Genomic DNA, 22,591 nt, shown 5'->3' with positions numbered 1-22,591 from the left:
GCAGGTGGATTCTTTTTTTTTTTTTTTTTTTGGCAAGAGTATTATTAATCACTGCACCACCAGGGAAGTCCCAGGAAGGTTTCTTAAAGGAAGTAAACCGTTAGCTGCGCTTTATGTGGTGGACAGAATGACAGCGGGAGGAGTAAGGGTCTGGTCAGGCCGTTCGGCAAAGTCCAGAGCCTTGAGAAAAGGCCATCAGGAGATTTCTTAAAGCTCAAGATTTCTAGGTCAAAGGCATTAGCGGGGAGGCGTTGAGTCCTAGAGCGATTGATGGCCGCTGAGACAGCTGTGGACGCTGAGTCCCGCCCTCCCCCCGGGGACTAGGCACTGCGAGCTCGAGACCCCGCCCCACTCCAACCACTTCTCGGTCAGCAGCAATCGGACTCATCCAGCCAAGGGCCAACTCTGGCCCCGCCCCTCCCTTCCGGGTTCTATCCCTCGCTTCCGGTCCCAGGCCCACGCCCCGCCTCCGCCTAATTTGGAACAATCCGACGGAACCTGCTGGGGTCTGCTCCTCCCTATGCCACGCCCCTTCTCCTTCTGGTGCATTCAGAATTATCCTCCCGAGTCAGCTCAGGCCCCGCCCCTGCCCCGTCCGTGCCACCCCCTGCCTCCGAGATCAAGCCCTGACCACGCCCCTTCTTCGTTTGGCGAGGTCAGGCTGGCCTGCTGGCCCCGCCCCTCCCAGGCCCCGCCCCGTCTAGACTCTTCGCAAAGCCGCCGCCTCCTTCGACTCAGCTGGGCGTCGGGAGCTTCACCCATGGCGGTCACCGCTGAGGGCGCCCGCAGGAAGGAGCGCGTCCTCTGCCTGTTTGACGTGGACGGCACCCTCACGCCGGCTCGCCAGGTAGGGCCCCGAAGTTCAGAAGCTCCCGTCGGGAGTGTCACGCGCACACCCGGAGGCCGAATGTGTGGCCTGCAGCGGCATGACCCCAGACCCCCCCGGGACCGTGTGTGGGATGCGGCAACACCCGACCCCTGACACCCCCGGGCCTTCTGCTGGGAGTGATGGGAACCCGGTTCCCCACGTCAGAGCCCGCTAGCGTCCGCGCCCACGTTCTGCCCGGGAGCGAGAGGGGTGGGTCGGATTCTGGAGGGAGGAAGCTGCGAGCAGGGGCCTAGTCTCCTCCCCACCCTACCAGGCCTGGCTCCGGGGCGCCCCCGCCTCCCCAGCCGTGGCTCCCACCCCATTTCAGCCCTAGGACGCACCGGTATCGCGAAGCTGGAGTCTGAACCTAGGGTTCCATACAAGGCTCAGCGCACCCAAGCGTTAGGTCCCCATCGGTGGGGGACAAGGGGGTCTCGGAGCCATCCCACCTGACCTTTGCAAGACTGGGCCTGCGTTTAGTTTCTCAAACCCCTCCCCTACTTTCCCTCCCTTCCATCCCCATCCCCCTCCTCACCGAGGGAAGGATGGCGGGCTTCTGTACCATTTAGGCTGTTTTGGGGCTCCTTCCACCTGGAGATGGGGGCGGTGGCTAGTCTGGTCCCATGGGGATATTGTGGTACAGGGTGAGTGGGAGTGCAGTTTTCCTTCTAAAAACATCTCACTGGGTTGTTGATGCTCCAACCTCTGCTCCACACATTGTTTTTCTCCCTTTGGATCTCAGGATGAACCCCCAGACCCACCCTCACCAGCTGGGTGCATGGATAAGCAGGCCTCTTTCTTGCCCTCCAGTCTCGGTCCACCAGGACCTACTGAGGGATCTCCTAGAGCAGGGAGCCAGCAGGTCTAGGTTGCAGGGCAGGGGCTGATAGGAACCCAGGTCTTGGCCTCCCCTCCCCTATGTGAGGGCCCTGGGGGCACAGGCAGCAGTCAGGCCACCTGGCCTTCCAGCAGCTCCCAGGGTCCTCAGGGCTGGGAGGAAGATGACAGTGGAGGGAGGATAGCAGAGTCTAGGAACAGCCCCTACACCTCCCTCTGACCCTTAGCTCCCCTAACCTAATAGCCTAAACAATGACAGAGTGTCAATGCTGTTCACCCACCTGGATCTGTCCTTAGCACTTTTTAAAAGTTAATTTTTAATTGTACACGTATTTACAAAGACATTCTCTTGTAAAGAATGGAAACATAACAGAGGAGGGTAAAGTCCCCTCTGACTAGTCAGGATCCCAGGCCCAGCCCCATCCCCAAAGTTCTAAGGTTTTTTGTGTGATTTGTTTTTAGTAAGTGGCATCATACCGTGTGTGCCTTTCTGCAACTTGCTTTTGACAGTTAACAGCATGTCTTGGGGCTCTCTCATGTTGGAAGCACAGCCCTGCTTTATTCTGTGTAGCCACAGTATAGAATTTCAGAGCAGGTGTGTGCCATGCTCCGACTGACTAGCTTATTTGCAGTTTTTCACTGTTATAAACCCTCCCAATGAATATCCATATACACCCGGGCAATTCTGTGTGACAGGGTATTTGCATTTAAAGTTTTAATAGGTTTTGCTAAATTAACCTCCAAAGTGACGGTTCCAATTTATACTCTCACCAGCAACATATGAGAGTGCCTGTTTCCCCTATGTCCACCCTAGATGTTGTCATCTTTGAATAACTGAATGTTTGAAAACATGGATTATAACTCATTAGTTTACATTTCCTTGGTGGGGAATCTTTTCAAGTGATTAGTCACTAGTTAATTGTTTATTCATTTCCAAGCACTATCTCATTTAATCCTTAACAGTGACGTGGTTGCTACTCCACATGGTTGTTATTATGATTCCCATTTTATAGATGGGACAACTAAGGCAAAGAAAGGCAAAGCCATTTGCTCAGGTCATTCTGGTATTGAGGGACTTGAGCCAGAGTTTGAACCCAGGTGCATCTAATTTGGAGATGTGGGTTCTAAACCTTGACCTGCCTCAGATCTGGGTGGAACATGGGCTCCCAGGATTCTGAGCACTGAGTAACATCTAACTGGAGGTCCCAGATGTGCTGACAGAATGCTGTGCTTCCCTGCCCCCCTGCAGAAAATCGACCCTGAGGTGGCTGCCTTCCTGCAGAAGCTGCGAAGAAGGGTGCAGATCGGTGTGGTGGGCGGCTCTGACTACTCTAAGATTGCTGAGCAGCTGGGAGAGGGGGATGAAGGTAAGAGGAGCAACTAGAGCCAGTTCCACATTCGGGGTGGGGATGGAGGAAGTGGGGAGTTTGTGAGATCCCTGGAGCAATGTGCCTTCAAAGACCCAGTCCTGCTTCTGTGGGGCAAAGGAAGCAGAGTGAACAGCCAGGTGTTTCCTTCAGTGATTCAACAAACATTTGGTGAGCACCTACTATGTGCCCGGCACTGTGCTGGGCTTTGGAGAAACAGCAGGGAACAAAGCAGACAGAATCCTGACCTTGCATAGTTTACGTTCTCAGTTCTCCCTGCTGAGTCTTGATTTCCTCATCTTTAAAATGGGCCTATGGGGCTTCCCTGGTGGCACAGTGGTTAAGAATCCGCCTGCCAAAGCAGGGGACACAGGTTCGAGCCCTGGTCTGGGAAGATCCCACATGCCACAGAGCACCTAAGCCCGTGTGCCACAACTACTGAGCCTGCGCTCTAGAGCCTGCGAGACCCAACGCAGCCAAAAATAAATAAATAAATAAAATGGGCCTAATCAGTAATGGCTACCATTTGTTGAAAATGACCTTGTATTAACTTCTTTTCATTTAATCCTCACAACCGTGCTTTAGAGTGGGTATGAATACCCCATTTAACAGAGGAGGATTCTGAAGTCACCCAGGAAGTTGTGTGGACCCAGAGCCCCTTTTCTCAGCTGGGTTCCCGGTTTCAGCTTAGTTGAGGCAAATGCCTCCAGTTCCTCAAACCAGAGACTTCCTTGACTTTTCCCTTTTCCCCTCCTCCTCGTTTATTCCATCAGCAAGTCCAAAATGTCTCCCTGTGTCCGTGTCTCCATCTCCATCGCCCCACCATAGTCCAGGTGGTCACCTCCCACCTGACCCTGCAGCAGCCTCCTGGCTGTGCTCCAGCCACTTCTTGTGGCAGTCAGAGCCGAAAACTCCCCTTGCAGCCAGCCTTGATAGCACAGTGATGGAAGTTGTAAAATGAAAGGGAAGTCTCCATACAGAGGGGCTGTGAGAGCACAGAGCGGAAATGATGTCCTCTGCCGGGAAGTCCTGGAGGGCTTCCAGAGGAGGGAGCTGGATCTTGGAGAAGAAGTGAAGGGGGAGGGCATCCCAGGCAGAAGGAGCTGCATGAGCCAAGGCCCAGAGCGAAGCTCACTGGCTTGTGTGCTTGTTCGGGAAAAACCAAGCTGCAGGAGGCGAGGAGGCTGGAAAAGCAGCTTCTGGATAGAACAAGTGTGCTTTGGATGCCAGACCAAGGGGTGTGGGTTTCATCTCTCTGCTTGGCTCTGGGTACCCGGTCTCACACTCTTTCTTTCCCCCCTGGCCTCTACATGGCCCTGAAGTCATTGAGAAGTTTGATTATGTGTTTGCTGAGAACGGGACGGTGCAGTATAAGCATGGACGACTGCTCTCCAAGCAGGTCAGTGCCCCCTTTCCCTGGGGCCTTAGGACCCCTTTCCACAGTGGAACATTCCCTTGGTGGCTTCTGTCCTGGGTGGGGGGGGGGAACAGTGCTGTGCCCACCACACTCAGAGCCCTGTGTCCCTTGCCCAGACAATCCAGAACCACCTGGGGGAGGAACTCCTGCAGGACTTGATCAACTTCTGCCTCCGCTACATGGCCCTGCTCAGACTGCCCAAGAAGCGGTGAGGTCCCACCCAGCCTGTGTCCTGCCCCTCCTGGGCCTGAGCGAGGAAAGGGGCAGGTTTCTCAGATGGGCCCTGACTTGCCTGTGGGTGGCTTCTTGTCCCCCCTGATATCCAGGTGGGGCTGGATTTGAATTCAGGGCCCTCCTCCTTCTCTCTGGCTCTCCGCCCTCCCACCTGCCCCCTCCCCACCAGTGGAACCTTCATCGAGTTCCGGAACGGCATGCTGAACATCTCGCCCATTGGCCGGAGCTGCACCCTGGAGGAGCGAATCGAGTTCTCCGAACTGGACAAGGTGCCACCAACTGTGCAACCTTAGGCTATAGGACCTCAGTCACTCAGCCTCTCTGAGCCTTTATTTTCTCACCATTGAAAAGGATTGGGGGTGGGTGGGTGTTCTGATTCAACCAGTACCCTTTTGGATACCTACCATGCGCCATGGTTGTAGGCACTTCTGCGTCTTTCCAGTACTGCTGGCTTCCCTCCCTTGGTGACCAGCACCACCAGCCACCTACTTACCTGAGCAACACCTAGGGCATCATTTCCACCTGCCCACCCCCATCAAGTCCAGAAGTAACGTCTAGGGTTTCAGCCTCCAGAGTTGGTCTCAGATCCTTTCGCTTATGTGTGTGCCTCCACCCCCTGCCCTAAAGCCCTGCCAGTCAGTTCTCCAGCAGTGCCATTGAGAAGCTTTTGAAGCACATCTGTCTGCCCCCATCCACTCCCTGCTTACAGTTCTTCCATGGGTCAGCTTTCCAACAGGACAATGTCCCAGCTGCCTCCTGTGGTGTCCTGAGCCCCGAGGGGTCTGCCTGACTCACGGCTCCCTCTTCAGCCTTCTCCCTGTGCCTCTGTTCTTGGAACACACCAAGGTCCTTGTCGCCTTTGGATGTGCTACCCTCGCTGAAGTTTGACTTGCATTTTGCTCATCATCCCCACCATGTACCCGCTCCCTTTCAGGGATGGAGCCAGTCCACCAAGCCTCTTCACGCCCGCCCATCTCTGTCCTTCCCGCTGACCTGCCCTTCTGCTCTCCCCCTGCTCTCTCTGCTCCGGCCATGTCCTCCTTGCTGATTCTAGAGATAGCAGACAGTTTCCTACTTCAGGGCTGTGCCTTCTCACCTCCTTCACATCCGCTCAAGTGTCACCTTCTCAGTGTCACCTTCCCCGAGCATTACACGAAACATTGCAACCCCTTGTACCTGCTGATCTTCTCCTCTATTTTATTTCTTCCCAAACAGCCATCACCCTCTAATCCACTGTATCACCTATTTTTAAATCTTGGTTATTGTCTGTCTCCCCAGCTGAAGCTGTAAGCTCCTTAAGGGCTGGGGTTTCTGTGGCTGTTCACTGCTGGATCCACCGGGCCCAGCACATGCCTGACAGAAGTGCTTGAGAAATACTTTTTGAATGAATGAAATAGATGATATTATACCCATGTTATGAATGAGGAAACTGAGGCTCAGAGAGAGGAAATGGCTTGCCCAAGGTCACTTAGTTGCAGCCCAAAGATTTGAACTTGGGCCTCCGCCTGCTGCCCTCTGATGTTTCCCTGAGGCTGGGTGGGACTTGCAATGATGTCCTAGCTCATCCCCATTCTCACCCTGTGCCCCAAGGCTTCAGGTAGGCAATGCCCGCAGACATGGAGACTTTTCTTGTAGAGTGGTTAAGGTTGACCATTGGCCGAGAACCTCCTCCCACGCACATATTGAGAGGTGGCCCTTTCTCAGGCCACCTGGGTTTCTAATCCCAGTTCCACCTCCTACTTGCCCAGTTACCTGGAAAAGTGGCTTCACTACTATGTGCCTCTGTTTTCTCATCTGTAAAGTGGGGATAATCACAGTTCCCATCTCATGAGCTGTAATGAGACAGGACACGCTGACTCTTCCCGCAGCCCCCAGGGTCTTCTCTTGTCTTTTGGGTCTTGTTTTGCCCTCTTCTGATATTGGAGAGGGAGATGAACCTTCTGATCTCCTGTGTACCCTTCACCAGGGCAGATCTAATATAAATGCTTTACTCTCCTTCAGCCCTGCGGACTGGGCAGAGCTGACAGGGCTGAGTCCTGCCCTGAGGTGGACACTGTGACTTGGGACTCAGACTGTCCCATCCCTTCAGCCTTCCTCCTCGAGCCTCTGCTCCAAGGCCTCCTTCAGGATACCCCGCCCGTACCCCACTGGCAGGATCTGGCGCTGAGTTCAGTTACAGGCCTTTGGGATTCAGGCCCTGGCTCTGCCACTGAGGCTGGGTGACCTTGAACAAGGCATAGCCCCCTCTGAGCCTCAGTTTCCTCATCTGTAAAGTGGGGGGTGGGGCATGACATCCACCTGGAAGACTCAGTGAGCTCACATGCACTGTGTACCCAGCCCAGGGCCTGGCCCACAGCAGCCCTCTGAACCTCAGTCTGCTCTCTCCCCTTCCGCAGAAGGAGAAGATCCGGGAGAAGTTTGTGGAAGCCCTGAAAACAGAGTTTGCCGGCAAAGGACTGAGGTTCTCCCGAGGTACGTCAACCCCTTGGAGGGCCTGAAAGGTCTGGTACATGAGCCCACCCCAGGGCCTCACTCCCAAGGCCAGGCTGCACCCCCCAGCATCTTTAGAAACCCCTCCCAGCCCTCCGAGCACAGCAAGGGCAAGCTGAGCCAAAACAGGCAGGCACTCCAGCCCCCGAGGCTTCCCCACCTAAACCCAGGCAACCCACACCTCCCACCCAGTTGCTCAGGTCAAAAACCAAAGCGTCTCCCACCACCACCTCCCGCTACAGTCTATCCCCTACAGTGGCCAGAGAAAAACAGACCCTGTCATACCCCTGCTTATAGCCCTTCAGAGGCTCCTTCTCACTCCTCATGAAACCCAGGCCCCCTCCCTGCACCCCAGGGCCCGCATGCCTGTGCTGCTGCCCTTTCCCAGCTTTCTGTGTCACTGGGACACTCCACGCCCTTTCCTGCCTTGGGGATTGTATCATTCCCTGGCAACTGCCACTCTGGCGCAGGTCTCAGCTCAATGTCACCTTCTTGGACAGCTCTCCCCTGATCGCACCGTCTGGGGAGCTTCCCTCCCCCGCACCCTGCCCCCTTCATTGACTTACACGATCTGAAAGGTGGTCTGGTCACTTACCACCCGTTTCTCCCACCTGGATCGTAACTCCCGTGAGGATCCTGAGTCTGTCCATGCCCTGTGCCTGGTGCTCAGTAGGCACTCGGGTTGTTGAATGAATGAATGAATGCACGAAGGGCCTTGCCCGAGGTCCCCGTGAGCCGCCCCTCTGCCGGCCTCATCTGCCACCCTCACTCCCACCCCCACAGGAGGCATGATCAGTTTTGACGTCTTCCCTGAGGGCTGGGACAAGCGCTACTGCCTGGACAGCCTGGACCAGGACTGCTTCGACACCATCCACTTCTTTGGGAACGAGACCAGCCCCGTAAGTGTGGCTCAGGCTCAGCCCAGGTCCCCCCACCCCAAGTCACCCAGATCGGGGCCAGGACATGGGGTGACAGAACAGACCTCCTGGGAAACTCCCAGAGAACAGCCAGTGCTCACCAGCCCCATCACACAGATTGGAAGGCTGGGGCCCAGAGCTGGCTGGACACTTGCCCCATGTCACACAGCAAGTCAGGGCCTCCTGGCGGTTCTAAGGCAGCAGGAGGAGGGGCAGCTGTGTAGGAGCCGGTGTGGGGAGGGGATCCCATGGCAGAGTGGATGTTGGGCTCCAAACCTGGGAACCTCCTCCAGGCACCACATGCGTACATATGCCTTCACTGCCCTTCCTCTGTGTGCAGGGTGGGAACGACTTTGAGATCTACACAGACCCCCGGACTGTTGGCCACAGTGTGGTGTCCCCGCAGGACACGGTGCAGCGATGCCGTGAGATCTTTTTCCCAGAGACAGCCCACGAGGCGTGACCAGGGCCCACACCTGCCCCTTGGGACTTCCAGAGAGCTCTGCCCGGCCCTAAGAGAGCCCCTGGCCCTGGTGTTCGGGGGCGCCAGGGCCCCTCCTCTGGCCCAGGACACCTGCCTCATGTTACCTGCCTAAGTGGGCCCAGGGTCTGTGTGGACAGCCACCCCCAGCTGGTCAGCTCGTGGTGGGCCTGGCTCCCGTCCTCCAGCCCGATGGCCCCGGCTGCAGCTGCTGCTCGTACTTCTGGACAGAACAGGTTTCTGTCTATGCGGGAAGCGTGTGCGAGTGTCGGTACAAGATAGAGCCCGCACTGCTTCCCTGCCCTAGATGGGGAGCACAGCAGTGGGGAAGGTGCATACTTGTGAGAACTTGATCTCACAGATACTAAACTTCGTGGAACGCGGTGTGGAGTCTGAATGGCTATTTGGCCCCAGTCACAGACGCTGTTACAGCCCTGCCTTTGCAGATGCGAAAACAGGCACAGATGGCAGGGACTTGCCCCAGGTCACACAGGGAATCTGATGCAGTCGAGGAGGGTGGGCCATTGAAGCCCCAAACAAGGGCTGTTTGAGGTGTCCTCCCCCAGCCCCTTCCCCTGGGACCCAGACAGAAAGGCAGCTGTGGGTCAGGCTGAGTCACAGTTGAGGGTTTATTGCCAGTGTGAGGAAGGATGGGGGAGTCCAGGTGGCTGGGGGTCTCAGGAGGTCGGACTGGACGCTGTGGGGCGGCCCCAGGGCTGACGTTACCACAGCCTGCTTCCTGGTTGGTGCCTAAAGCGGGGGCCTACTCCTGGTGTGTGTGTGGGGAGGGTGTCTTGGGGGTTCCCAAGAGTTAACCTTCCGCCAAGGAATCCAGGGAGCCTTGTTCCTCAGGGGAAAGGCCTCAGGCCTTGCTAGAGTAGCCCCAGCTCAGCGTGGGGGCCAGGCTGGGCCATTCTGAGTTTTAGGGGGCTGGCCAGTGCATCTTAGCAGCTCTGGTCTTCCAGCCTCTGTGCTGGGGACAGGGGTGAGATACACATACCTCAGCTGGTGTCTCCCCTGGGGCCTTGGGGCACCTACAGGGCTGGGGATCCTCCTAGACAGTCACTGACCCCCACATCCTTGGCATCTGTTTCACTCAGACTGGGTTTCATAAGGATCACTCCCTGGCAGGTCCTCCCTTGAACCCCATTTCTTCCCCCATCAGGTGATGTGTTCTCTGGAGGGGAGTGTGGTGGGAAGGTGGGGGGATGGAGGTAGACCCCCTCCTTCCTGACCTCCCAGGCCAGGCCAACCCCCTGCCCAGGAGTGAATGCACGCAAACACATCCTGGCCCAAAAGGAAGAGGGATACCCCACACCTTAAGGGATGGACAAGACAGGCCACACCTCAGCCACTGGCCTGTTGGTGGCCAGTGGGAGCCACTATCCCATGGCTTTGGGAAGAGGGTTCAGCAAGGGGGGCTGCAGGGCTGGTGGTCTCCCAGGCTGAGAGCTGTCCTTGTGGCTGGCTCGCCTGAGGGCATGTGTGTTCCTCCATCGCTGGGTCCTCAGCGGCCATGATGGCTGGGCACGGGCAGAGCATCAGTGGGGTTTCTGAGTCAGGGCAAAGGGGATGGCTGCCTCCAAGCGGGGGGAGCCATGCTCCCACCCCTCTGCAGACCTTTGCCTCCCCGGGGTGGAGTCAAGGCAGCAAGGCTCAGCAAGGCCCAGGGAAGTGGACACAGCCTCAGTTTGGGGTTGCCAAAGCCACTGCCAGGCTGAGGAGGCGCTGGCCAGCAAAACCGGAGCCCCCAGAACTGCCTTCTGCCCCCAGGCCCCTCTTTCCTGCCTCAAGTGTGCTGAGAGCGAGCAGGAAGGAGGGAAGGCTGGACCTTGGCCATGGGGGGCGCGAGGGGGTGGCCTTTCTGCCCCGGGTTTCACCCTCTTCCCCGGCAAGAGGCCGGGAGGCTCCCCCAAAGCACTCAGTGGCCTGGCTTCTGAGAGGAGGGGTCCAGGTCACAGTGGGAGACCCCAGCCCGGGGGGAGGGGGCTGTGTGTGAGTAGCACAAGCAGAGTCTGGCCCCCGGGGCCAGGCCTGGAGCAGAGGCAAGGGGAGCAAGCTTGTACGGGGCGGGGGGGCAGGGCCCACTGCTGCCCCGACTCCCAGCCCAGGCCTGACGCAGGCCCTCAGAGGCTCAGTGGACACGCACATGGGTGTTAGGAGGGCAAGAGGGTCCTGTGTGTGTGTGGCAGGGAGGGGAGGAAGGAGAGAGAGTGGAAAGCAGGGAAGGCAGGTCTGGTGGCCTTGCCCTCGCTCCAGCTCACACGACAGTCACGGGGTAGGTGGAGGCACACACTCACGCCCACAAGCACAGACAGACACACGTGCACGCCGAGGCCGGCCGGGGGACTGGCCTCAGCCAGTGCCGTGGGGCGTGGAGCTGGCTGCTGCCCATCTACCCTGTGTGGCTCCCCCCACGCCTGGCGGCTGGCACAGGGGCCAGCAGCCTAGGAGCCCACGACCTGGCCGGACCACGTCTCGTGGGGAGTGTGTGGAGCCAGCTGGGTGAGCACCACCTCCACGGCTTGGAACTTCTGGTTCTTTGGCGGGATAGGGCACATCTTGTAGGTCACCTCGTCGCCTTCCACTGGCACGTACTCCCCCTCGATGCTGGTGGGGGGGAGCGGGTGTCAGCCCAGGAGCAGGCCTCCTCCCTGGATGCCCCCTGTGGTCTGGCCTGAGGGCATCCTAGCCCTGGGCCTAGTTAGGCCAGGGAGCCTGAGCCAGCCTCCCTTCTCGGAGCCTCAGTTCTCTAATCTGTAAAATGGGAATCATAAACAGCCCCTCGCTATGCTACAAAGTGAGACGCAAAAGGGCTCAGGGAGGTTCCCCAGGCTTAGGGCTCAGTGACTCCACAGGTCACACCTGGCATTAGGGCTGGGGGCCAGGCCTAGACCACCTCCCACCTCCTAGCTTCCCTCCAGGCTGAAGGGCCCAGCCCTCTCCGTCCCCGTGATGCGGGAACAGGATCCCAGGACTCAGGCAGTGGTTCCCAGGGCTTCTGGGGTCTGAGTGCCCCCTCTCCATCTGGCCCCAGCCCTCCTCCACCCATGCCCCTGGAGGCCCTATGAGAGGAGAAATGTGCCAGGAACAGACTTCAGCCAGTGAGGGGAGAGGCCTAGGGAGCATTCTGGAGGCACTGCTAGGATACTGCAGCAGGGGCCCAGCCAACAACGGGGAAGGGGGAGAGACTCACTCAGACACATGCACAAAGATGTCCTCTGACCCGTTCTCCGGGGTGATGAAGCCGTGGCCCTGTGAGCGTGAGAACTGCTTACAGACACCCTTGAACACGGGGCCAGCCGAGGCACGGGCTGTCCTGAAGATAGGGTAGGGGTATTGGAACTGTGGGCTGGGGACCCCCTCCCTGGACCCCCACAGCTCTCCCGGGGCCCATCTGCAGGGCCTGCCTCAGCGCTAGCGCTGTGGAGAACCCTCCCCAGGGCAGAAACCACCCATAGAGATTAGTTCAGTCCTCTCATCATCCCATTGGACTATAAGGAGACTGAGGCCCAGAGAGGGAAACTGGCTCTCTGAGGGTGCACAGCAAGTGGGTCTCCTGACTCCCAGCCAGTGCCCCTCTCCCTGTACAAGACCCTCCCCTCCTGAGGTTACATGGATTCCTGTTGTAAGATTTCGAAGTGAAGAGTGTACAACCTAGGCTTGAATAACTCCCAGAACGAGGAGCTCACTATCTCCTGAAGCAGCAGTATCCATCCTGTTCACTTATTTGTCATTCATCCATTCATTCATCATTTATTAAGCATCTGCTCTGTGCCTGGTCTTGGGTTGGACATGGGACAATCAGCGCTTGCCATCAAAAACCCCTCCTTTGACCAAACCAAGTCAGCCTCCCTGTGGCTCCCACAAAACCCTTCCCCAATTTGACTCCACCCCGTGACCCACCCCAAAGACCCAGGGCTGGTCTCTGTCCAGCCTGCCCGCCTCTCTCCAAAGGTCCACCCCATGCCTCTGCATTTGCTCAGGCTGTTTCATCCACCGGGAGCACCCAGCTTCCTTCTTCACCTGATAAATCTTCCAAACCCAGCTAGGACATCTTCCCTGATGCCCAACCCGGCCAGGTGTAGTGAATGGTGGACAAATTCCCTCTGGATTGTAAGCACCTTGCAGGCTGAGACTTTGCCTTATTCATCACTGGATCCCCTGGTCGGGAGCTCAGTACAGCTTTGTGGAATGAATGAACGCTAGCAGTTACTGGAAGGTCCTTACACAGCTCCCCTGTCCTCGGGTGAGGACAACAGGGGATGGAGGAGGCTGGGAGCTGGGCAGCCCCGACTGGAGCCCTGTCCTGGGGAAGGACCACCAGAGCCTGGGTGAGGGGCAGGTACTCACGCTGAATACGTCCTGGTCCGTTTGGTGGGCAGGGGACTGGGCAGGTCCCGAGATGAGACACAGCCTCGCTCCCAGACCCTGCTGCCCTCCCGGTGGAATGGGAAGGTGGGCCAGACAGGGGACTTGGGGGAGTGGAGCGGGGGCACGACCGGGGGTGGTGTGGGCTCCGAAGTCATGGTGGAGCCAGTGGGAGAGCCTGGTGGGCTCCCAGGCGCAGGGGCCGGTGAAGGGCTTGGGCGTCCTTGTGGGCAGGGCCCGGCCTGGCCCTGCTCGGCGGACTCACCAGCCACAGGCTCCGTCTGGAAGCGGGAGAGAGAGGTACAGGTGAGTGTGGTCCAGGGTGGGCAGCTTCTGGACACAAGTCTGGAGGGCTGGGCCTGCCTGCTACTCCTGACAGAGTTCAGGCCACTCACAGCCCCTGCCTGACTCAGTGTCCTCCCCAGAAAGACAAAATGGTCATACAACCTTGCTGTGGGCTGAATTGTGTTCCCCTAAAATTCACATGTTGAAATCCTAACCCCTCCAATGTGATAGTATTTGGAGATGGGGCATTTGGGAGGTAACTAGGTTTAGATGAGGTCAGGAGGGTGGGGCCCCCATGATGGGATTAGTGTCCTTAGAAGGACAGACACCCCCCCCACCCAGACCTTGCCTCCTTTCTCCCTGCCTTATGAGGACACAGCCAGAAGGGGGCGGTCTACAAGTTAGGACAAGAGCTCTCCCCAGACAGAGCCAGACCATGCTAGCACACTGATCTCGGGCTTCTAGTCTCCAGAGCTGTAAGAAGTAAATGTCTTGTTCAAGCCCCCAGTCTGGGATATTTTGTTAATGGTGATCCAAGCTGACTGAGACTAACCAAAAGTCCTTCCAGCTTGAAGTTCAATTCTTTAACTTGGGGCCCTAAGAGGTGGGATGGGTAAAGTGGCCAATGATCCGGGACACAGTGTGGCACAACTACTAGCAGTTTCAAATCCACAGACCTGGGTCTGAATCTCAGCTTTGTCACCTGTAACTTGGTGACCTCAAGCAAGCCACCCAACAGTTCCAACATGGCAGGTGGGAATGTGGGTGAATGTGGACCCAAAAGGTCTGGGTTTGAATCCTGGCTCCTCTACCTACCAGCTGTGCAGCCTTGGTCAACACTCATAACCTTTGACTTGGTTTCCTGCTCTGTAAAATGGGGATAATGTTGGTTCTTATTTCACAGAGAGGTTGCTGTGAGGATTAAATGACTTTCTGCATGCTTAGAACAGGGCCGGGGCATGGTGAGCTCTTAGGAATGTTGGAGATTCTTCCTTAGCCCCAGGTTCCCCCTCTCTAAAATGAGGTTGAGAATGCTTACCACGCAAGGCTGCTGAGGTTTTTGGGTTTTGGTCACACCACACAGCTTGTGGGATCTTAGTTCCCGGACCAGGGATTGAACCCAGGTCCACGGCAGTGAAAACCCGTGTCCTAATCACTGGACTACCAGGGAATTCCTCTGGTTGCTGAGGATTCAATGATTTAGTGTGTGTGACGGCATCTGGCATCTTGTAGGTACCCAATAAATTGCTACTATCAGTGCTAATCAATAGAAATTCCCCTGTCAACAGCTCAGTGCCTGGATGACCTTAAAAAAATTCATCCTATATTTTTCTCTGCAGAGGAAGAGAATGTAGTTCCCCCACCCATGCACTCACCCCCCCCCCCAGGGGCTGGAAAGTCTTGGGCTCAAAGAGACGCTAGCTGTTGACTGAGCCTGGGGCGGGCAGCCTGCCACAGTGGGGCCAGGCAGGACACCTGGACCAGGAGAGCTCCAGCTCCGCTGCGTGTTAGCCGTGGACTTGGGTAGCACTTCCACTGGCCTCAGCTTCCTCATCTGTATAATGGAGCTGATAAGCCCCGCCTCACTCCCTCACAGGCTATGGTGAGGCTTGGCTAAGGTGGGGGATACAAAGAAGTGCCCATTGTCCATGGTCATATAAGAGTGAGGGTGACGAGTTCCCTACCTCCTCACCCCCATTCCTTCACTCCCCCCCACTTCACCCAAAGGCCTTGGGGCCAGAGGTGAATCCCTGAACTAAGTCTCTTTCTGGCCTCCATCTCCACCCTGCCCTGCCCCCCAGGGAAGAGTTCAGGACTCCTTAGGACTCCAGAGCCCTGCATGGACTAGAAGAGCCAAGGAGTCACCCCATTCAACCCCCGTCATTGGAGCAGGTCTCCTGGCCACTGTTCAAGATCACATAGCAAGTGGGACTTTTCTGGGTCAAGGTGATGAGCTGACTGTGCCATCCCTGGGGGTGGAGATGCAGCCTCCCTCCTCCCCAGCAAGCGCCCAACACATCCCTTCCAGCCAAAAGAACTGCCAGGGGTGGGGTGAGAATTGCCCCTCACAGCCCCTCACACTGACGTGCAGTTTTTCTCTCTGAGCCCACTTGAGGAGGCAGGGATGGGCCAGGTTTAGCATTTTTATCCCTATTTTATTTAGTTATTTATATATTTATTGGCTGCGCCGCCCCGCGGCTTGTGGGATCTTAGTTCCCCAACCAGGGATCGAACCCGGTCCCTCGGCACTGAAAGCGTGGAGTCCTAACCACTGGACTGCCAGGGAATTCCCATGTCCCCATTTTAGAGAGAAGAAAACTGAAGCAGTCACAGAAAAACTTGCACATGAATGTCCATGGCAGCGTTACTCATAACAGCCCCGAAGTGGAAACCACCCAAGGGTCCAACAACAGATAAATGGATAAACAAGATGTGGTTAACCATAAAGGAGAGTATTATTCAGCCATAAGAAGAAATGAAGTACTGATACATGTTACATTACAGCTGAACCTTGAAACCGTGAACCTTGAAATCATGATGCTATGTGGGAGAAGCCAGTCACAAAAGACCATGGATTACATGATTGCATGCATGTGAAACGTCCAGATTAAGCAGACCCATAGAGACAGGAAGTAGATTAGTGGTTCCAGGCTTTGGGGAGGGGGAAGGAGAATGAGTAGTGACTGCTAATGGGTACAGGGTTTCTTTTGGGGGTGATGAAAATGTCCTAAAATTGACTGCAGTGATGTTGCACAACTCTGTAAATATACTAAAAGCCATTGACTTGTCCGTCTTAAGCGGATGAATTATATGGTGTGGGAATGATATCTAATAAAGCTGTTACCAAAAAGGAAGACAGGCAACAAAGCTACCCAAGATGACACAGCCAGGAAAGCAGGAGATGACGGGCCCTGCATCACAGCCCTGGGTGCCTGCTTCCCTAACTGGGTGAGGGTGGCCGGGGGCAGGGAGAGGAGCTCGGCCTCCCTTTCTGCAGGAAGCAGGGCGGCGCAGCCTGCCCACTGCACAGTTTTCCCAGGCCTGGTATTGTGCTTGGCGGTGACAGCCTGTGCTGGGAGGTCATGGCGGGTGGAGGGGAGGGAAGGAGGTGGGGGAGGGGCAGAGGCAGCCCACAGTGGTTACCAGGGAGATGCAGCTGAGCTGGGCCCTGCTCTGGCCAGCCAGGCCTCCAGACCCAAGACTGAGTGAGCGTGCCTCCCAGGTCTCATGCAAAGCGGGCAGTGGGGAAGGGGAAAGAGGCACCGATTTTCCAGGGTTAGGGTTGAGGGCAGTCCCCCTCCTTCCCTTCCCCCAAATGGGCCAGGCAGCAGAGGGGGAGGAGAAGGGGATGGAGTAACAGCAGCAATTGACATTCATCCCCTGTAGCTCCCAGTCCACAGCCCCACCTACCCAGAGGGGCTCCCAGGGAGAAGGTGGGGAGTTGACCTTCGGGCAGGAGCTGGGGCTGGAGGGGCAGACGAATTAGGCCCCACAAGTGCCAAGAGCGCTGCTCTGAGATCTCCCCTCTCTCCTTCCTCTTATGGAAAATGGGGATTACAAGAATCCGTCCTCCGAGAGCTTCAGTGAGAATGACATGGGATGGAATGGGGGAAGCACTGGGTAGGTGCTGGGTGAGAGGGTGCTCCTTCCGGACAAGGTGGCTAAGTTGGGCGTGGAGGGGAGAGGGAGTGGGCAGAAGGAGAGACCCGCCAGCCAAAGCCGCCCCTTATGCTCATCTTCCCTGTTTCCCCAAGGACTCACCCACACACTAGGTCCCTGTGCTGCCCCTCATAGCTTCTCCTTTCATTTAGTTCCTGCAATAGTCCTTTAAGGCTGGTGCTATTATGACCCCATTTTGCAGATGAGGAAACTGAGGCTCAGAGAGGCTGTCACTCACTCAATGCCACACAGCAATTAATGTCTGAGCCAGGACTTGAACCAGGGGAATCCGACTCTGGAGCCTTGGAGTGGGAAGTCAGGAGTCCTGGGTTCAGCCCCTGCATTGCTACTGACTTGCTGTGTGATCTTGGACAGAGTCTTTCCCTCTCTGGTTCCTGCCAGAGCCCTGGACTTGAAGAAACTCTACAGCGCAGGGCAGCCTGGGAGACCAGGGAGAGCGGAACAAGGGGGTGCTGAGCAAGCCTCCAGTTCAGACCCTTTCTCCAGAATATTGCCACAGAAGGGGGCAAGTGAAGACAGGGCTTTTATTGTCTGAATGCTATACACAGTCTTTACAAAAAGTCTTTACAGGACTTCCCTGGTGGCGCAGTGATTAAGAATCAGCCTGCCGACGCAGGGGACACAGGTTTGAGCCCTGGTCTGGGAAGATTTCACATGCCGCGGAGCAACTAAGCCTGTGGACTACAACTACTGAGCCTGCGCTCTAGAGCCTGCAAGCCACAACTACTGAGACTGCGTGCTGCAACTACTGAAGCCCATGCGCCTAGAGCCTGTGCTCTGCAACAAGAGAAGCCACTGCAATGAGAAGCCCGCGCACAGCAACGAAGACTCAACAGATCCAAAAATAAATAATAAAATATTTTTTCTTTAAAAAGTCTTTACAGAAATTATTTTCCATTTTTAAATTTCCCAGTTGCCCTCAAAGGTTGAAATCACAATTGTTTCCATTTTACAAATGAGGAAGCTGAAGCTCAGAGAGGATAAGTGACTTGCCCAAAGTCACACAGCAGGTAAGTGACAGAGGCCAGATTTGTCTGAAAGCAAATGGTGCTTTTCCTGCGAGGATAAATTCTGTTCCTGGTTCAGCCAAGACAAGGCTGAAGTTTTCCCAAAAGAACTTTCCCTGAGAAAGGGGAAATAAACTCCGAGAGCAGAGAAATAGATGTGTCTGTAGAACATGTGCTTCAACTCAAACAGAGCTAAGCCCTAGCTCCTGAGGAATTCGGTGTGCCCATCTGGGGGCATCTCTGGCCTGGAATAATGCCCTTCAGAACTAGCAGTTGGAGGGCAAGAGGACAGCTCAGGACCCAGAGGGCCCAGGACTGAATCCTGGCTCTGCAGTATCCTAGCTGAGTGACCCTCCCTCTTTGAGCCTCAGTTTCCCCATCTGTCCAATAGGGCAAATCGTAGCACCCTGTCCAGGTTATGAGAGGAGCTGGGAGCTGTGTCAATGGTCCACCTGTGAGTGTTTTGGTTCTGACCCTGCCAGCCAAGATCCTCTTCATTTCCCTGCAAGAAGATCAAACCCCAGCAATTCCACAGACAAAAGGGCCAGGGGAGCTGAAAACAAAACATCAGGGCTGTTCGGAGATAACCCTAGGCAAGGTCGTGATACAGCTTCACAGGGCTGTGAGTGGTGACTCAGCCCTGACAGCAGGTGGCCATCAACCTGGTGTTGGGGCTCCTCCAATTATCAGCTCCCCAAAAAAGAACTGGGCAGGAGATGGCCCTCAGAGTCCTCTGTTGACCAAGCGAATCCCTCTCCTGGGCAGATCAGGGAAAGCAAGGTGGCTCAACCACCCAGGGCTGTGTGACCTGGGGCAAGCACCTGCCCTTCTCTGGGCCTCAATTTTCTCCTCAGCTATATGAATCATCATTGGTCCAGATGACTCATGAGGGTCACTCCAACTCTCCTCTGAGGTTGTCAGAAACACACACGTCACTGAATATGATTGCCAGGCTCTGGGACAACAAACAGGAGAGGAGACAGCCCTGCCCTTAGAGGGCCCCATTCCACTGGGGGTAGCAGATAGACAAGTAGAACACAGGGTGGTTAGTCCTGATACGACTAGATCACAGCCACCGGGACTTCCCTGGTGGCACAGTGGTTAAGAATCCGCCTGCCAATGCAGGGGACATGGATTTGATCCCTGGTCTGGGAAGATCCCACATGCCGTGGAGCAACTGAGCCCGTGCTCCACAACTACTGAGCCTATGCTCCGGAGCCCATGAGCCACAGCTACTGAGCCCGCGTGCCACAACTACTGAAGCCCATGCTCCTAGAGCCCGTGCTCAGCAACAAGAGAAGCCACCGCAATGAGAAGCCCGTGCACTGCAACGAAGAGTAGACCCTGCTCGCCACAACTAGAGAAAGCCCGCGCGCAGCAACGAAGACCCAACGCAGCCAAAAATAAATAAATAATTTATAAATTTATTTTATAAAAAAACAAAACAAAACAAAATTCAAGTAGTGAGTTTAAAAAAGAAAAAGATCACAGCCACCATCGATTGATTATTAACCGTGTACCAAGTGGTATGCCAAACCCTTTGCCCTGTTTCCTCATTTACTCCTCACAACACACCTACATGATAATTACTGTTATTAACCCTGTTCTTCAGAGGAGTAAACTGAGGCCCAGAGAGGTGAAGAGTTTTGCTGGGGTCACACAGCCTTCCACACCCTGGAGACGTTTTGGGGGGCGGTGCAGAAAGGCCTCCAGTGGGAGGCGCAGCAGGTCCCTGAAAGCGCCTGCCTCCCCTGGAGAGGGAAGAGAACAGGGCCTGGGGTTCTATTTCTGGCTTTGTGCTGACTCAGACTGTGACCTTGGGTGAGTCACTTGTCAACTACAGCAAGCTTAAAAGCAACTCCCTCAATAAAAACATCCCAGCCCGAGCCCCCATTGTGGAGGAACAGAGAGGGGGAGGAATGGGTATGGTGGCTTGGAAAGGGGAAGGGCAGGGAACACAGGGTGATGGTGGAAGGGCTTTCTGAACTTTGAGGTCTTGCCTGTGATGGGCCAGAGGAGGTGAGGAAACAGCCTCAGAACCACCAGAGAGAAGCTGGCACTTCCCCGGCCCCTCCCCCTCTCCCAGCCTCCCAGACACTCCTTAAAATACATCAGTGCCAAAGCTGCTCTAGCAGCTGGAGGTGACCTAATTAAACCTGGTTCTTTCCCTCTCCCACATCGTGTTTGTGTGTTTGTGTGTGTGTGTGTGTGTGTGTGTGTGTGTATTGCAGGGAGGTGGGTGTGCGCTGCCCCGGCCAATACTTGAGCTTAATTGAGACCCTTTAACTCTCCTCCTTGTTATGTCCCCAAGCTGCCCTGGGGGGCTGCTATGATTAAGCCCTTTGGGCTTCCTTGGTATTAGTGGGGGTAGGGATGCCAGGATGGACACCACGAGATCCATGCTCACATCCCAGCTCTGCTGGGCTGTGTGACCCTGGGCAAGTTGCTTTCCCATCCTGAGTCCCCCTAGAAAGAGGTACGGCCTGGTCAAAGTCACATTTAGACTGGCCGAGCTTGCATTCAAATCAATATAACCCCAAAGCCCATGAGCTTTCCAGCGTGCCATGCCACTCCTCCTGGTGACCATCATGCCACTGGCTTTGGGGCAGGGGAAGAGCTCCCCGCTCCCATTGCTTTTTGCCTCCCATCTTAATGCTCTGCATGGACAAAGGTCTGAATTGCCCCAAGACCTCTTCCCACCAGGCTCTGGGTCCTGGTTTTGCTGGTTGTTACCAATGGATGTGACCAGCTCAGCTAAGCCCTGAGCTCCCTCTGCTGGTGCCACTCTCAGGGACTTGCCTCTAGACCAGCCTGCAGGTGTCCCCTCCCCACCAGCCAGCTGTGTGGGACCCCCCAGTCCCCCCTAGGGAGGCCCCCTCCAAGGCCAGTGGACTTCTGTGAACATTGCCCATCCATCTCTCTCCAGGCCTGGGAGAAACCTCTGTGGCCAAGATTGTCCCCTGACCTCTCCCAGGCCCCTGTGAGCTGGTTCCTGCTTACACCTGTCTTTGTTTTTTGTTTTTGTTTTTGTTTTTGTTTTTGGAGGAGGGTCAGACAGATCCAGAGGGGTGGGGCAGATATGGGGAAATAGATGTTTTTGGAAAGGACTTAAAAGAAATGGTGGGGGGAGGTGGGGTAGGAGGCTGGGAGGAGGAAATATCCAGAATTTGGAGGACCCAGAGGCCTCTGGGATGGAGTCAGTTTTGGGGAACTGGCTCCCCATCCCCCAGGGGGCTGGAGACAGTCCCTTCCGAGGGAGACGTCTCCACAGGAGCATACCCAGGCGGGCATGATGCCAGGCTCTCAGAGAGGTTGCCCACCCTCCACCCGGGCGCACTTCCTCTTCCCCTCCCCCAGCCCCAGCGGATGCAGCAGTTCACACTCTGTATTTATTATTGTTCTCGCTCCGCGTCTCCCTCCCCTCTGCCTGGGAAGAGTCTGCAGGCTGGCAGATTGGCAGGAACCTGCTGTCTCCCTTCTGGGTGCCAGCATCACCCCTTATCTCCGCCCGGACTCCTTGTGCCAGGGTCAAGCCACTGAGGAACTCGGCACTAAGCAAGGCTGCCCGAGTCCCTGAATCCCACGGCAGGGGACCCAGCAGTCCCTGGCTTATCACCCCTGCCCTCCAGGGGCTGCGTCCTGGCAAGGGTGGAGGTTACAGCCAGACCAGTGGGCAAGGGAGAGGAGTGGCCTTAGGAGAGGCAAGAGCTCCTGGTGGGGTTGGCTCTGAGGCAAAGGGGAATATAAGAACATGGAGCCACCTCCCCAAGCCAATTAACACCATTATCCCCCATCACATCAGGGAAGAAATAGTCAGGATGAGACAGCTGCTCCAGGTCCAACTGTCTGCCTGCCCCAGATGGTCCCTGCCGACCCCCAACCCAGATTCCAAGGGGAAAGACCTATTTTGCTCCCTGCTGCACTCTCTTTTCAGTGTCTGGTAGGAGACAGTGATTTCTCCAGTCATTTCTCTCCCCCTGGTTCCCAGACAGGAGGCTGCGGCTTGGCAGGTGTCTGATGCTCTCTGCTTCTTGAGCCAGACACAAGTCCCAGACACACACACACACACACACACACACACACACACACACACACCCTCTCACAGGGAGCCACACAGCCTCAGCTTCCCCTGGGGGCCAGGGAGAGGGAGCGCAGGCGGCGGGATGGCCCGGTGGGCTCATGTGCTCAGCCGCCTGCCCCTCTTCTGTAAACTGAACGGGGCTGAACCAGCCCCAGGGGAGGTGCCCACCTTCCCAGTGCCCCCAAATCACGCCTCCCTCCTTCGCCCCTGCCAGAGCCAGTTTCCAGTGTGCCCTCTGTGTGCCCGCACGGTCTGGCCCCTTACCTCTCCCTGGCAGCTGAGGTCCTGGCACTGCCTCCTGCAGCTGGCTTCAGACTCGGCCTCTCGCGCGCGCTTGGAGCTGATGAGCAGGGGATGGTCTGAAAGATGAGCTGTGTGTATGACTCTGTGTGAGTGTGTGTGTGTGTGTGTGTGTGTGTGTGTGTGTGTGTGTGTGTGAGTGAGCATGCGGCACCTCAGGCCCCTCACTCACTCACACACGCCTTCCTCCTGACGTCAGGAAGAGCTGGAGGGCGGGGCTGGGATGGAAATTTGTACTCCCTGCTTAAAGGGACA

The 22,591-nt window shown here is 56.2% G+C and overlaps 2 protein-coding genes across 3 annotated transcripts; one reads left to right on the top strand and one right to left on the bottom strand.

The window, feature by feature from the left end:
- Window positions 1–728: 728 nt before the first annotated feature.
- PMM1 (phosphomannomutase 1) lies at window positions 729–8,990 on the top strand. Its single transcript, XM_082666507.1, has 8 exons — window positions 729–847; window positions 2,955–3,072; window positions 4,395–4,471; window positions 4,606–4,697; window positions 4,893–4,992; window positions 7,120–7,195; window positions 7,997–8,112; window positions 8,471–8,990. Exons 1-8 carry the CDS (start codon window positions 761–763, stop codon window positions 8,591–8,593), a joined length of 789 nt encoding a protein of 262 aa, XP_082522633.1. The 5' UTR covers window positions 729–760; the 3' UTR covers window positions 8,594–8,990.
- A 251-nt stretch (window positions 8,991–9,241) lies between these two features.
- Window positions 9,242–22,434, bottom strand: CSDC2 (cold shock domain containing C2). 2 transcript variants are annotated; one of them, XM_082666420.1, is made up of 5 exons: window positions 22,301–22,434; window positions 12,965–13,263; window positions 11,808–11,930; window positions 11,128–11,221; window positions 9,242–10,164 (listed from the first exon to the last, which is right to left on the bottom strand). In XM_082666420.1, the coding sequence occupies exons 2-5, from the start codon at window positions 13,138–13,140 to the stop codon at window positions 10,153–10,155; spliced, it is 405 nt and encodes a 134-aa protein (XP_082522546.1). In that variant the 5' UTR covers window positions 13,141–13,263; window positions 22,301–22,434; the 3' UTR covers window positions 9,242–10,152. The 2 variants fall into 2 exon arrangements, with proteins under 2 accessions (XP_082522546.1, XP_082522545.1); XM_082666419.1 differs by having other exon boundaries at window positions 9,242–11,221.
- Window positions 22,435–22,591: the final 157 nt, after the last annotated feature.

This window comes from Grampus griseus (genome assembly GCF_964374135.1).
Source record: "Grampus griseus genome assembly, chromosome: 11".
NCBI lineage: Eukaryota > Metazoa > Chordata > Mammalia > Artiodactyla > Delphinidae > Grampus > Grampus griseus.
The sequence above is the reverse complement of the archived record's forward strand: the minus strand, read 5'-3'. Positions and strand labels throughout refer to the sequence as shown.

What these genes read in the sequence shown, in the direction of transcription:
- PMM1 (XM_082666507.1), top strand. Translation starts at nt 761, where the DNA reads ATGGCGGTCACCGCTGAGGGCGCCCGCAGGAAGGAGCGCGTCCTCTGC. An exon ending in GACGACTGCTCTCCAAGCAG is followed by an intron (nt 4,472 to 4,605) that starts GTCAGTGCCCCC and finishes TCCCTTGCCCAG; the next exon opens with ACAATCCAGAACCACCTGGG. An exon ending in AGGACTGAGGTTCTCCCGAG is followed by an intron (nt 7,196 to 7,996) that starts GTACGTCAACCC and finishes CCACCCCCACAG; the next exon opens with GAGGCATGATCAGTTTTGAC.
- CSDC2 (XM_082666419.1), bottom strand. Translation starts at nt 13,140, where the DNA reads ATGACTTCGGAGCCCACACCACCCCCGGTCGTGCCCCCGCTCCACTCC. An exon ending in CGGACCAGGACGTATTCAGC is followed by an intron (nt 11,931 to 12,964) that starts GTGAGTACCTGC and finishes CCCTATCTTCAG; the next exon opens with GACAGCCCGTGCCTCGGCTG. An exon ending in ATCTTTGTGCATGTGTCTGA is followed by an intron (nt 11,222 to 11,807) that starts GTGAGTCTCTCC and finishes CCCCCCCACCAG; the next exon opens with CATCGAGGGGGAGTACGTGC.